The sequence below is a fragment of the Drosophila arizonae genome, chromosome 3 (genome assembly GCF_054131065.1).
Source record: "Drosophila arizonae isolate 15081-1271.41 chromosome 3, UAZ_ARI_1.0, whole genome shotgun sequence".
Taxonomy (NCBI): Eukaryota; Metazoa; Arthropoda; class Insecta; order Diptera; family Drosophilidae; genus Drosophila; species Drosophila arizonae.
In genome coordinates this window covers 26,423,208-26,436,886 of record NC_142923.1, presented here as the reverse complement: position 1 = coordinate 26,436,886, position 13,679 = coordinate 26,423,208, and the positions used below count along the sequence as shown (strand labels likewise).

The following is a 13,679-nucleotide window of genomic DNA, read 5'->3' as shown; positions in this document are numbered from 1 at the left end:
TTTTTTCAGATCAATGAAAACTTAGATTGGGGATAAGCAATTTAATCTATTAAGATCAAATTCCATGAAATACGTTTTACATATTTTCTGGTGGAATATTTATTTGATTATATCAGCATAATTACACAATTTATTGACATGCAGAGCTAAACTATAAAGAATTTAAAGATTCTTGTCGTTGGTGACAAAAGTTGTATATAAAATATAGATTGCGTTCGTATATGGCACTAATTGCTCTTAATTTTCGATTTCAAGAATCCCTTGGAGCGCAGCAAACGCACAATGAATGGCGCCGAGCCCAGCGTGATGCTAATCCTAAGCGGAGCGAAGACTTTGTGAACGGCATAGGCCGTGACAAAGGTGCTGCCCACGGCTAACTTTTCCGCAAATGCTGATGACTCGATTCCAAGGAATTCCATCACGGGCATCATATTTATTCCGCTGCAAACAAGAAGAGAGCAGTTTGGGGATTAAATTAGAATTGGTTAAGGTGGATGCAGAGCAGGCGTTTAGTTTTGGATGCGGTTACGAATGGATGAGCGCATTCCGTTAGTTGGTCATACCTGGAGACTAGCACGTAGAAGCCACCTAGAGAGAGCAGCGAAATGCCCACATGGAATACCACAATGGTTGCGCCGTACTCCTTGAACACTTTCTTCAATTGCTCCTTCTTGCTCAGCTGCTCAGGCGCAGGCGTTGTGGTTGCTGTGGACGTTGAGGGCGCTGCGCTTCCTGTTGTTGCTGCTGCTGCTGTTGGTGGCTGTGCTGGCTTTGCTTGTGTGCTGTAGCAACGCCGAAAGCCTACGAAATTCGAGCAATGCATATGATATGGGATGCGAATGCGTGTTAGCTAGAGCTAGAGCGCATGCGCGCGACATGCAACAGGTTTAGTAGAGCACGCGCAACACGTGTCACCTATACGTCAACAGCTGCTGTCTATCCTCACCTTGGCTGTGGCCCGCCACTGGCATCGTGGCATTCTGATCGTAGGTCACCCAATCAGCGCGCGTGATGTCGCGCAGTGAACGATAATGCGAGCTGTGCATGTTCTGCGAGGTGAACTTGTACTCCTGCGACCACTGCCCACCCGGCATATTGAGATGCGAGAACTTGTGCATGCCGCCGAACGGGGTCGGCACATTACTCTGCATCACCGCATTGAGGCTGACAGCGCCGAAGCAATCGTAAGACTGCACATGCGGATCCTGCAGAGAAGAGCTGTCCTGCGATATGTTCATGGTGTTGTCAGTGGTAATATCGATTGTCGAGATGGGAGCGTGTGACATGGTCATGATATTGTCGGACATATCCCTGGAACGTTGCGGGGAAAAGCGCGTCGTTTCGGCAGCGTCCACATTGTGGGGCAGCGGCAGGGCGGGGGCCGGCTCAGCATTGTTAAGCACCTTGGAACTGGTGTGAAAAGGTTGAAATGCTGCATACAAAAAGAGTCTTATTAATGCTATATTAAAATAACAATATATGAGAAAATAAATTGCGCAGTTGGATAGACGCCCAGGGTGCAAAATCCAACTGGAATTAGCTTTCACTTTCATACATACATACATATGCAAATATACATGTATGTATGTATGCATGTACATATATTTTTATGAGTGACAGTGAAAGAATCGCTTATTGCGCGCAAATTGAATTAAATCTACATAGGCTATTATCTGCAGACCCATCAACCATTGCAAAATGTTCTTCGCAAATGGATTTTAATCAATTTAAACTTAATGACCTCTAACGCACTGAATTTTTCAATAGTTACCTGTATATTTTTTCATATACTGCATACCGCCTGACAGACGCGCAGCATAAAGCAAAGATACTTTGCCTGTATTAATAATCATATTTAATAAACAATATTTTCCACAATTTGTTGATATCGACTAAACCACAACTTCACAGCGACTAAGCAAAATAGACCAATGAGCAGCAGGCACTAGAGCTGTATGTGTGTTTGTTATTATTGTGTTAACTATAAAAACAGCTGTTTGCAACAACAGGGTTGCTTGTAACTACGAATATCGCATGTGAACTATCGGTTATGATTTTCGATAGAGTATGAACAAAATATCGAGTGTGTGACATCGTGAATACAACCCTATCCATTCTTTTGGGAGTGAAAATGCGAATTTATTTACAAAATTTGCCAATACGAGAAAAAGAAGGCGTCGCGTAATAAAGGAGTTCAATAATTTGTCATCAAAGCGATTAGCATATGTTGTAGTGGCTGCAAACTGTGAAAGTGTGTGTGTGTGCAATGCCCGCGGAGCGAAATACACAGAGGAAGAGCGCGGCGATGCTTTTGTGGTCAAGATATGATTTGGCTACAACTACGACGTCCAAACAACGACCAAAACAATAAACCCCCGAGACCAGGCTAATTTTAGCGAGTGTGCAACAAGAACAATAACAGTATCAACATACAAAACGGGAGACAGTCAACAGCAGCAACAACAACAACAATAATAATAATATCAACAACTGAACGTACAGCGCGCGCGTCTGTGTGCGTGACTGTGTATGTGTGTGAGTTTGTGTGTGTGTGTGCCTGTGTAGAAAGTGCGCACGTCAGGCGTTGGCTGTCGTCGCAGTCACAACCATGTCCAGAATTACGTTGACCACGTTAACACATAGTGGCGGCATCACAGGCGGCAGCAGCAGCGGCAGCAACAACAACAGCAACAACGATACACGCACTGGAACGCTGACCCACCTGATGGAGGAGCATCATCACCACCATCATCATCATCAGCAGACAGTGAGCGGCCGAGGGACAACATCCAGCTCTACCGGACTGATATCAGACGGAGCGGAAAGACTGCGACGGCAAGGGAGTCGATTGCAAACGTCACGATTCGCCTGCATGAGATGCTTTGGTAACCTCCTGACCCATCTGGTGAGGCTGCGCAGCACGCCCGAGGAGCTAGAGCAACGCTACAAATCCAAAGAGATTGATAAGTTTCTGGAGAAGGAGAAGCATACGTTTCGACGGCAGGTAAGATTGAATTTAAGAGAAGCACACAACGTTTCCACATTCCGTTTAATTAAGTAATTAGTATTAATTTGCTTGGACCCACACGCACACATGCACAAACACTCTCTCACGCACACACACGCACAAGCACAAGACACAACATTCATCCGGTTGTATAGCCCGCATGGGCCGCCCAGGCAAACAAATGAAACGGCAGACGAATTTTCACTTTTCGTTCGATGTTGTTGTTGTTGTTGCTGATGTTGGTATTGGGCTTGGCACTGGGGTTTTTTATTGTTGCATCATTTAGGCAATCATTACAAAAAGTCTTATTCACACAAAAGGCATTCAATTAACAACTTCTTTGTGTGTTGTCCGCTGGCTGCAGTTGATTTTCTTGCGCGTGCGTGCGTGTGCCTGTGTGCATGTGTGTGTGTGTGTTTCTATATCGGTCAAGGTTTCAATTTCGCACACTCAACTTTGCAGGTTAAGCTGCTGCTCCTGGGCGCTGGCGAGTCAGGCAAATCCACCTTCCTCAAACAGATGCGCATCATACACGGCGTCAACTTTGATCCGGAGCTGCTGCGCGAATACCAACATGTGATATACCAAAATGTTATAAGAGGTAGGTGCTTCAATATACATAGTAAATAATTACATATCAATTAATTGATTTCGCCTTGCAGGTATGCAAGTGCTCCTCGACGCGCGGGAAAAGTTGGATATTCCCTGGGGCAGCGATGGACGAGAACAGGATGCCAATGACGCCAAAGCAATGGAATGCAATGCAATAGAGGCAGCCAGATTCGTGGAATATGCGCCGCTCATACGCCGCCTTTGGCAGGATCGTGGCATAAGGCGTGCCTACGAACGACGACGCGAATTCCAAATTGTAAGCTGTCATCTAAATCCTTACTCTGGATTCAGAATGGCATATTTATATATCTGTTGATCAGCATCAACTTAAAAGTTAGAGAGTCCAAATATTTCCCTTTTGTGCCAAAAGCTAATCGAGGATTTTAAATATTTCGTATGCGGAGTTAGAAGAAATAACGTTAGTAAATGGATTATATTTTGCACAGACTTTGCAAGCTACTGAGATTCCGAATTCTTCAACTATTGTCCATAAATATTAGCGTTAAGACCTAGCATGTTTTTATTTAAAACAGTCAAATCTATTTACTAAATAAATTCAAATAATTATAAACAACGCAACCAACTGCGCAAACTATGTAAATAGTATTTATATATTATGTAGTTGCTTGCTTTGTTTATAATTATTTATTTATTTAGCACCGCTTCCCCAAAATTAAATCAAATTGTTGATAAAATTTGAATACAAGAAATTTTATGCATACGTAATTTTTATTAACATTTCTTGGCTCTTAACACTTAAGCTCGGGATAGATTGAATAGACTTGAACTACTGTAGTTTCTCTAAAAATATAAAATTTGGTATATCTATAAATAACTTTACTTAGACGCTGTTTGATGTGATAAACTAAGAGTTTACCAGTTTACGCTACGTTGTATTTCATAAAATTAGTGTAAAATAAGTAATAGATCTTATGACTTGGATTTCTGTTGCGCATCATTTCTATATTTATTTCTATAAACCTTTTTTCAAACACTTTACATACATAGTATAAACAAATTTATATATGTTGCAGAGCGATTCGGTCAGCTATTTTCTAGACGAAATTGAGCGGCTGGCGAAACCGGATTATGTGCCCACACACAAAGACATACTGCACTGTCGCAAAGCAACCAAAGGTGTCTACGAGTTTTGTGTCAAAGTACAGGTGAGCTGCAATTGTGGCGTAGATTTGATTGCTTTGTAGTATTTCCATTTTTTTTAATGGTGCATTTCGGTTGCAGAACATTCCATTTGTGTTTGTGGACGTGGGCGGACAGCGCACACAGCGTCAAAAGTGGACCAGATGCTTTGATACCTCGGTCACATCGATTATATTTCTAGTATCCAGCTCAGAGTTTGATCAGGTGCTTGCCGAAGACAGGTGAGTGGGAAATACTGAAATGTGAGAGCGGGTGCTAAGATGTTAATGTGGATTTGCTTGGCTTTGCAGGAAAACCAATCGCCTGGAAGAGTCCAAAAATATTTTCGATACCATTGTGAACAACAACACGTTCAGAGGCATTTCAATAATATTGTTTCTAAACAAGACCGATTTGCTCGAGCAAAAAGTACGAAATCCAGAGACTGATATACGCTGGTACTATCCGCAATTTAATGGCAATCCGCATTCACTGCTGGACGTCCAAAACTTCATGCTGCAAATGTTCATGAGCGTGCGCCGCAGCACCAGCACCAGCCGAATCTATCATCACTTTACCACTGCCATAGACACGCGCAACATCAACGTGGTGTTCAATTCGGTGAAGGACACGATACTGCAGCGGAATTTAAATGCCCTGATGCTGCAGTAGCATCAAAGCAAGGAAGCATAGAGGCGACGGCGACGGTCGCAATCATATCACAATCTAACGAATCTCACGCCAGCTCTGACACACATACCACATACATCCAAAATCAAATCAAAACAAAAATATATATATGCCTATATATATTTATATATATATATTGAAACACACATATATAGATAACGAAAGTGCCAGGCTGTCAGGAATGTAATATTTTGTGAAGGGCCGACCCAAATTGTTGTTTACTTTTTAAAATGGTTTAATTATTCATAATCTTTGTATTAAATGAAATTATTATTATTATTATTATATTAATTTTTAGCATTTACATGTATTTTATTTATGCATAAATGTATATAATTTATTGTGTATGTGTTCGTGTGTGGCCTGCTAACAGACTCTAATGCTAGCCAAGAAACTAATCCAACAGCTGCAGCTACAACTCTTCTATCTATTATATTATATTATTATTATTATTATATACTCTTTTGATTATGCTATACCCGTATGCCTTTTTGCTACCATGACATTATACAAGCATATTTACCATATATAGCCAATATACATGCACATACATATCTCTATTTATATATATATATATATTTATACATATATATAAACTATATACACCATTATATTTTTAGAGTTGAATGTCGAATATACACACAGAAACAGATATTGTAGTTTATACAAAGAGAGCTTAATACTAAGCATGAAATTTTCTCCTAGAGAAAAGTCATCAAGCGACAAATGTACCAATTTAAAATACCAATATTTAATAAATGAAAGAAACAATTTGATATTCAACGATATCGTTTCACTCAGGGAGATATTTGGTGGGATTTGAGTAAAAAAACTTTAAGAAAATAATAACTTCCCAAGTAATTATAAAAAATCTACATCTATAAAATATATCGGTTTATTCAGGAAAGGGAAACTCCGTTAAAACCTAAATAATTTTCCCCATAGAACTATCTACATAGATTTTAGATCTGCCCCATTGAAATACTTTTCAGATGCACATTAAAAACTGTATTTGGGTTTATTTAATTACAAAGTGAGTTATTCCTTTCGTTTCACATTGAACTACATGTTTAATTTTTGGAATGTCATAAAATCGTCTTATAAACTATTACGCCAGTCCGCGTAAATACCATTTAAATTGCATATGTAAAAATTATTGCTAATAAAAATTATAATAAATACGCATTTGTATAAACATATAAAAAATATTTTAAATACACAGTTAAATACTCTAGGAATAAAAACAAAATGTGCATTGCATTGCTATGATGATGTTTTCAATATAAACATGAATTTAAAGCATAAACTCGTGATGCTGTCACCAACCAGATCTCCGATTCAGATCTATGCATAACAAATAATACTAAGAGAAAATCAAGGAGTACTAAAACTACACATCCAATGGAGTTTTTAACACAAATATTTAGCATCCATAGTCATTGAGTTGCTTTTCAGCTGAAAGCTGCCATTTGTCGACTTTCTATTGCTATGTTCCCTGCTCAGCCGCCTTGACTAGAGTTCGAGTTGGAGTTGGCGTTGCCGCTGCTCGAGCTGTTCGAACCACCGCAACAGTTGCTCTGCGCTGCTTTGGCACTTAAGCTGCCCAGTCCAATGGAGCCGCCGCCATCCGACTGACGTTGTGCAGCTGCAGCTGCGGCACTGGTGCCGTCCTTGCTGCGCGCTTGGCCAATGAGCTCGGCGGCGATTTCATAGAACAGGCGTTCTACGTTTTCCGCCTCTTTGGCGGATGTTTCCAGGAAGTACATGTCATGTTGTTTAGCAAACTCCTCGCCTATTTGCGTGGGAATTTCACGGTCATCGCGATCCGTCTTGTTGCCCACCAGAATTTTGAGCACCTTCGAGTTGGCGTACTCCTGGATCTCTCTCAACCAGTCGGGCAAACAGTCGAACGTGGGCTGGCAGCTGATATCATAAACGAGTATCAGCGCGTGCGCCGATCTATAGTAACTTTGTGTGATGGAACGAAAGCGCTCCTGTCCGGCTGTATCCCAGATTTGCAGCTTTATCTTTTCGCCCTCGACCTCAACGGTCTTAATCATGAAGTCCACACCAATTGTAGCTCCCTGTCCGGGCGGAAAGAGACCCTGAGTAAAGCGTCGCACCAGACAAGTCTTTCCAACACCTGCATTGCCTACGAGCACAATTTTAAATAGGAACTTGTAGTCCTCCATTTGCCGTTGAGTTCTGCTAAAATGTAAAACCAAAAAAAACAAAAAAAAAAGAGAAAAAAAAGAAACTAGTATACAGAGCTTTACTTAGGCTTAGACACACCTTAGTTAGCCACCCGTAACGTGTGTGTAAACGTAGGCGCGTTCGTATTGGGGGATGGTTTAGTTGCTGGGTTGCGTTGGAGTTTCACCCGCAGATGCAGCTTACGCCACTTTTCATTTACGCAACTGCCTCTCACCTGTGGCTGTGGTAGTGGTGCGCTCTTTACACGCAACCTACGTATACGGTCTAGCGCTCGCCGTTACCTCCAAGGCTGCTGCAACTCTTCTTCTGCTCTGTGTTATTGACTGGGACGCTGATGACTCAACAATTAGCACTGCCAGCAGTGTAAGTTCTCGGGAATACGTTTTGGACTACGTAGCGCCATTCAATCAATTTGGCACCTGTTCGACACGATCTTCTTTTGTTTATAAAGCTCAATTCAAACGGCTGTAAATGCAAGTAATGATAATACTTCTGCAAATCCCAAATTTCGCTGCGTATATGTAAATAAAAACAAATCGATTAATCTGATGGTGATATGGCAACGCTATAGTTGCCTCTTGAAGGCAGGTTAGAGTTGCAAGCAAAATCAATAATTTATATTATATAACAAACTTGTTCAAATGAATGTTGTTCAAATTGTTATTTTAATATAAATATTAGTAAAATATTTATTTCTGTTAATTAGTACCATATTTAAAATTTTAAATTTTACATGCGAGACAAAGAATCGATACCGTTGTAGGTATCGATGTGTATTCATTATCAACCCTGAAGCAACACAACATAGCCAGCCACGCTGTGAAAAAATATTAAAATATAAGGAAATTGTCATTAAACTTCGAAAGCAATTGAAACCCCTGTTCGTAAGTGAATCTTCGAGTTGCGGTGTGCATACCAACAAAACTTTTGGTTTCTTCAAACGTGCTAGACAACTACTTGGGGAGTTTGTTCCCGTCCCAAAAATTCAACATGGCCGAAGACTTTGATGTTGAAGCAATGCTGGAAGCGCCGTACCAAAAAAACGTAAGTGTAGCTATTTGTTATCTAGACATATATATTAATTAAGAAACGGTATGTACCAATTATGTTATCCCTACGACAATGGTATATTTTATGAAAATTTGTATACTTCTTTCCCAAATAGACACCTACAAGCGTTCTCGCGTTCTCATGTGATATACATACATACATGCATATGAATGTATGTAAGATGTCTGAAAAACAGGCACTCAGGCACAGACACGTAAAGTTTTCTTAACATCTTTATGCGCTTATGTATGCATTTCTGTGTGTGTGTGTGTGTGTGTGTGTGTGTATATATGTGTGCATGTGTGGCTATTGCATTGAAATGGCTTTCTTTAAATCGATTTTAAGCCTTAATTCTAAAAGTGCAATCGACAATCGACGACAACGATTTGCAAAGGTCGGCCGCTGGTTATCGTCTTTATATGTCTTTACATGACTGAATGTGATGCCTAATGAAACCCCCATGTACATTAGTGGGCGAGTGTGTGCGTGTGTGTGTGTGTGTGTGTGTGTGTGTGTGTGACTTCTTTGTTTTAGTATTAATTTGCACATAATCGTAATGTATCATATACTTACCTTTAGTTTTATTTGAGGCTTTCGGTTGTTAGGCTGGTTCTTTAATTTCTTATCTTTATAAAGTGTCAAGTAGTAATTTGATAAGGAAATGTGAATTAAGAAATTCATATTCAAACCTATGCTGTTTTTTATTCAAAACAGGTTGACAAGCTTTCATCACAAAAAAGCGGTTTCATACATTATTATTTTTTTATAGTGTGGTATTTGGTATTGCATATACCAGGTAGTATCAGAAATCATATAAAGTGAATTTGTATTAAATCATATGAAATATGATAGAATATTATTTATGTATGCCATGTCTATTTGATTTCTACTTTTCATGAAAAATGTTTTCGAAATATGAAATTATTCAAACTTAATAGCTGAGTGGTTGCTCTCTCTTTTCTGTCTCTATCTCTCTTTAAAATAAAAAATAAAACAATTGCAATGTGCAAGTTAATAAGATAATATCACACTACCCAACAAAATAAAAGAAAACTTTTAAAACAAAAAGCGAGAATAATTCTTAAGGGTGAAATGTCTTTGCAGAAATCGTATAAGCTCAATATTGTTGCTAGTGATTGTTTTGGTCATTCTAAACACAAAAAGCTGGAGACCATTTGGTAAGTTTTGAATGTACCAGAAACTGCGAAAAAAAAATAAAAATAAAAAACAAAAACATTTAAAGAAAATAAAACCAAAACATGTAGGCATTTGTTTTCTGTATAATTTCCGTTTCTGTTATGTTTTTATGAATTTGTTCTTTAAATTGCTTTAAAAAAAAAAAAAAAAACAAACAATGAAAACTGAACGTGCACTAAATTTCAGATATACTCTACCTATTGTTGTCTGGGGCAGCAGGCAGCTCTACTACTACTCTCACTCACAGACAGACAAGAATGAAAGAAAATGTCACAAGTCCACTTCACTGCTCTTTCAGGAGTCGAGTCTGAAATGCCCTAATATAAAATATATATACAAAATCATATATAAATCACACCAAAGATCAAAAGCCTATAAAAATTGAAAGAAAAACGTAATAAGAAAATATCAATTTATTTCACTACACAAATATATCTTATAACTTATATCTATGTATATGTATGTCCCATATAGACGTGAGCGCCTGCGATCTGGTGGCCAGAGTCTTTAGAGTCAAATAAGAGCCAAAGCAACCAGTCAACAAACCATCCCAACCACTAGCCAGCGCTAATACCCAATTAACGAAACGAATATTGAAATATGTGTGGAGACATTTCGCCGTGATCTACTTATCTATGTGTGTGCTCCAAAGCCTATCTATCACTTTATACATAAATAGATAGGTATACGTGATATGATGTACTCAAATTTATATATATACATATATATTTCTTAGGTACATATGTGTATATATATATACCTCTCTACAAGACAGACAAGCGTCTCGAAGAAATCTGTCGATATTTGATACTCGTATTAATCGCATATGTATTACTATTACTATTACTCTATTGCTATATTGCTGTAAATTAGCAATGATCTGTAAACCGATCATTGTTGACTTAAGCATTTCTATTTTATATACTTGCAGATACCAAAAATTTAACTAATTTACTTTGATTTGCTTTCTCTTATTCAAAAAAAAAAAAAAAAAAATCGAAAAAAAAAACAAATATTTTACAATAAAAAACAATACAAATCATACCTGAACAAATATTGTAAAATGAATACAACAACAAACCGAAAACAACGTAACGTGGGATCGTCGACGAACCGAAACGTTATGTGTGTTTGTGTCTCCATGTCCCCCACAAAACATGAACAAATGAAACTATCCAATTCTATGTATGTACATTATTGCTTGCGACTTCCACCTCCCATGTCTCCACCCAACCAACCAAATACCAAAACCAAAACCCTATCTGTAGAACGTCAGTGCGGGCAGCGCTGGACGTGGACACGGGCGCAGCAGCGGCAGCGAGAGCGGAGGCCACGATGACAACGAGGAGGATGAACGCTATGCGGAGAACGGAACCCGTTCCTCAAATGGCAACAAAAAACGGAGCCATCGCTCACGGTAAACTTGAATGGAAATTCTTACAAAATTGAAATCATTTTAATTGATTTTACTGTATTCTCTTTCTTTCTTCCATAACAGTAGTCGCAGTGGATCGCGCCACAGACGCTCCAAGGATCGGGAACGCGAGAAGGAGCGCGGCAGAGAGCGCAGCAGCTATCGTGAAAAGGATAGAGATAGGGAACGGGAGCGCGATCAACGAGATCATCGTTATCGCGATGGCAAACGCAGCAGTCGCACACGCGACGAACGTCCCAGCGATGACAGACGTGGTGGCCGCAATGATCGCGATCGCGATCGTGATCGTGATCGGCGTTCACGCGAAAGGCGTGGCGGCAGCAAGAGTATGCAACGGGATAGCGAGCGTAAACGCAGCAGATCTCGTGACAAGCGTCGTCGTAGTCGCTCGCGTGACCTGCAGCGCAAGCGCATGAGTCCCATACGCGAACGTCGGCGGAGCCATTCACGCTCCAGAGATACAAAGTATGGCGTAATTATATTATTATACTTATCATATGATATTAATTTTGTCTTCTTTTTCTTTTAATTTGAATCGTATAGCAGTCGCCGTCGCACTAGTTACTCACCACGCCCATATGGCGGACGCGGACGTGGTGGTGGCAGATCGCCGCCGAATGGCATTGGGGATCGCACACCACCCACTGAGCTAAGTCCTGAGGAGCGCGATGCACGGACAGTCTTTTGCATTCAGCTATCACAGCGTGTGCGCGCCCGCGATCTAGAGGAGTTCTTCTCCAGCGTGGGAAAGGTGCGCGATGTCCGTCTAATTACGTGCAACAAGACTAAACGCTTCAAGGGTATTGCGTACATTGAATTTGAGGACCCGGAATCTGTGGCATTAGCTCTGGGATTGTCGGGACAGCGGTTGCTGGGCGTACCGATCATGGTGCAGCATACGCAGGCAGAGAAGAATCGACTGCAGAGTGCGCCGCCTCCATTTCAGCCCAAGGCTCACACAGGACCCATGCGACTATATGTGGGATCGCTGCACTTCAACATCACCGAGGACATGCTGCGTGGCATATTTGAGCCTTTTGGCAAAATTGATGCTATCCAGTTGATTATGGATACGGAGACGGGTCGGTCAAAGGGCTACGGCTTTATTACGGTAATACTAAAAGCGTTCAATATTTTTGTAGATTTAACAATTAATATTTTTCTAATTTATAGTATCACAACGCAGATGATGCCAAAAAGGCTTTGGAGCAACTGAACGGCTTTGAACTGGCGGGAAGGCCAATGAAAGTGGGCAATGTGACAGAGCGTTTGGACATGAATACTAGTTCGCTGGACACTGATGAAATGGATCGCAGCGGCATTGATCTCGGTGCCACGGGACGTTTACAGCTGATGTTTAAGCTAGCCGAGGGCGCAGGCCTGGCCGTACCACAGGCTGCAGCCAATGCGTTGCTGGCAACAGCTCCACAGCCTGCGCCGGTGCTGCAGCAGCAACAGACGCCATCCATAGCTACTCAGTGCTTTATACTGTCCAACATGTTTGATCCGCGCACCGAGACAAATCCCACCTGGGCTACGGATGTGCGTGACGATGTGCTCGACGAATGCGCCAAGCACGGTGGCGTTCTGCATATACACGTGGACACCGTATCACCAACGGGTACGGTTTATGTGAAATGTCCGAGTACGACGACAGCGGTGCTTGCGGTAAATGCGCTGCACGGACGCTGGTTCGCTGGCCGTGTGATCACGGCGGCGTACGTGCCAGTTATCAACTATCACTCGATGTTTCCGGATGCTATCAGTGCAGTCGATTTGATTGCCTCGACACGTAAAAATGCTGACGATTAAACGGACGGGAAAGGCAAAGGCGAAGGCGATAGATTTGCAACTGCAACACTATGCAACTAAATACTGTTATTATTCGTTAAACATCCAAGTTTTGTAATAATTTTAACATTTTTTTGAAAGACTTTCCAAACTCGTGTAATTGTCCTGCGCTAGCTGAAGAATATATGGGGCAAATCAAAATACAATTACATTATAATTAAAGATATACATAATATATATAACAATGTATGCATCAGATAATTAGGCATTCCTAACACGCCAAAAAATCTATTTGGATTTTAATTCGAAACATTTTGAGACATTAAAAATTTGTAATTATTTTACCCTAAAGCATGATTTTAGACAGCGCTACATAATGTGAAATGCTATGTAAACAAAAAAATAAAATAAAATATTTTGTAGACAAGAATTTAAAACAAAAATAAAAATCAAATTTGACATTTTTTGCTTCAAACCAAGGCTATTTACAATCCGTGATCGCTCTCAAGATGTTGTGTGGAAGTAATTGAATGCAATTAGCGA

General features: G+C 40.4%; 4 protein-coding genes and 1 long non-coding RNA gene across 9 annotated transcripts; 2 read left to right on the top strand and 3 right to left on the bottom strand.

Moving 5' to 3' along the window:
• Positions 1-70: 70 nt before the first annotated feature.
• On the bottom strand, positions 71-1,988 carry LOC108610051 (uncharacterized). The gene is made up of 4 exons (XM_018001877.2): positions 1,772-1,988; positions 947-1,432; positions 564-801; positions 71-441 (listed from the first exon to the last, which is right to left on the bottom strand). Exons 1-4 carry the CDS (start codon positions 1,851-1,853, stop codon positions 228-230), a joined length of 1,020 nt encoding a protein of 339 aa, XP_017857366.1. The 5' UTR covers positions 1,854-1,988; the 3' UTR covers positions 71-227.
• A 55-nt stretch (positions 1,989-2,043) lies between these two features.
• cta (Guanine nucleotide-binding protein subunit alpha cta) lies at positions 2,044-6,232 on the top strand. The gene is made up of 6 exons (XM_018001873.2): positions 2,044-3,004; positions 3,470-3,608; positions 3,670-3,875; positions 4,654-4,785; positions 4,862-5,001; positions 5,071-6,232. The coding sequence occupies exons 1-6, from the start codon at positions 2,609-2,611 to the stop codon at positions 5,429-5,431; spliced, it is 1,374 nt and encodes a 457-aa protein (XP_017857362.1). The 5' UTR covers positions 2,044-2,608; the 3' UTR covers positions 5,432-6,232.
• Positions 3,032-4,301, bottom strand: LOC149269972 (uncharacterized). The gene is made up of 2 exons (XR_016268930.1): positions 4,068-4,301; positions 3,032-3,989 (listed from the first exon to the last, which is right to left on the bottom strand). It is a non-coding gene; the product is annotated as an uncharacterized LOC149269972 (long non-coding RNA).
• Positions 6,233-6,442: 210 nt separating the features above from the next.
• Rab30 (RAS oncogene family member Rab30) lies at positions 6,443-8,231 on the bottom strand. Of its 4 annotated transcripts, none has more exons than XM_018001886.2 (2): positions 7,742-8,231; positions 6,443-7,657 (listed from the first exon to the last, which is right to left on the bottom strand). In XM_018001886.2, the coding sequence occupies exon 2, from the start codon at positions 7,639-7,641 to the stop codon at positions 6,949-6,951; it is 693 nt and encodes a 230-aa protein (XP_017857375.1). In that variant the 5' UTR covers positions 7,642-7,657; positions 7,742-8,231; the 3' UTR covers positions 6,443-6,948. The 4 variants fall into 4 exon arrangements, with proteins under 4 accessions (XP_017857375.1, XP_017857374.1, XP_017857373.1 ...); XM_018001885.2 differs by having other exon boundaries at positions 6,443-7,654; XM_018001884.2 differs by having other exon boundaries at positions 7,878-8,231.
• A 176-nt stretch (positions 8,232-8,407) lies between these two features.
• Caper (RNA-binding protein 39-like protein Caper) lies at positions 8,408-13,611 on the top strand. Of its 2 annotated transcripts, XM_018001871.2 has the most exons (6): positions 8,408-8,547; positions 8,613-8,707; positions 11,179-11,327; positions 11,409-11,810; positions 11,889-12,456; positions 12,519-13,611. In XM_018001871.2, the coding sequence occupies exons 2-6, from the start codon at positions 8,654-8,656 to the stop codon at positions 13,155-13,157; spliced, it is 1,812 nt and encodes a 603-aa protein (XP_017857360.1). In that variant the 5' UTR covers positions 8,408-8,547; positions 8,613-8,653; the 3' UTR covers positions 13,158-13,611. The 2 variants fall into 2 exon arrangements, with proteins under 2 accessions (XP_017857360.1, XP_017857359.1); XM_018001870.2 differs by having other exon boundaries at positions 8,430-8,707.
• Positions 13,612-13,679: the final 68 nt, after the last annotated feature.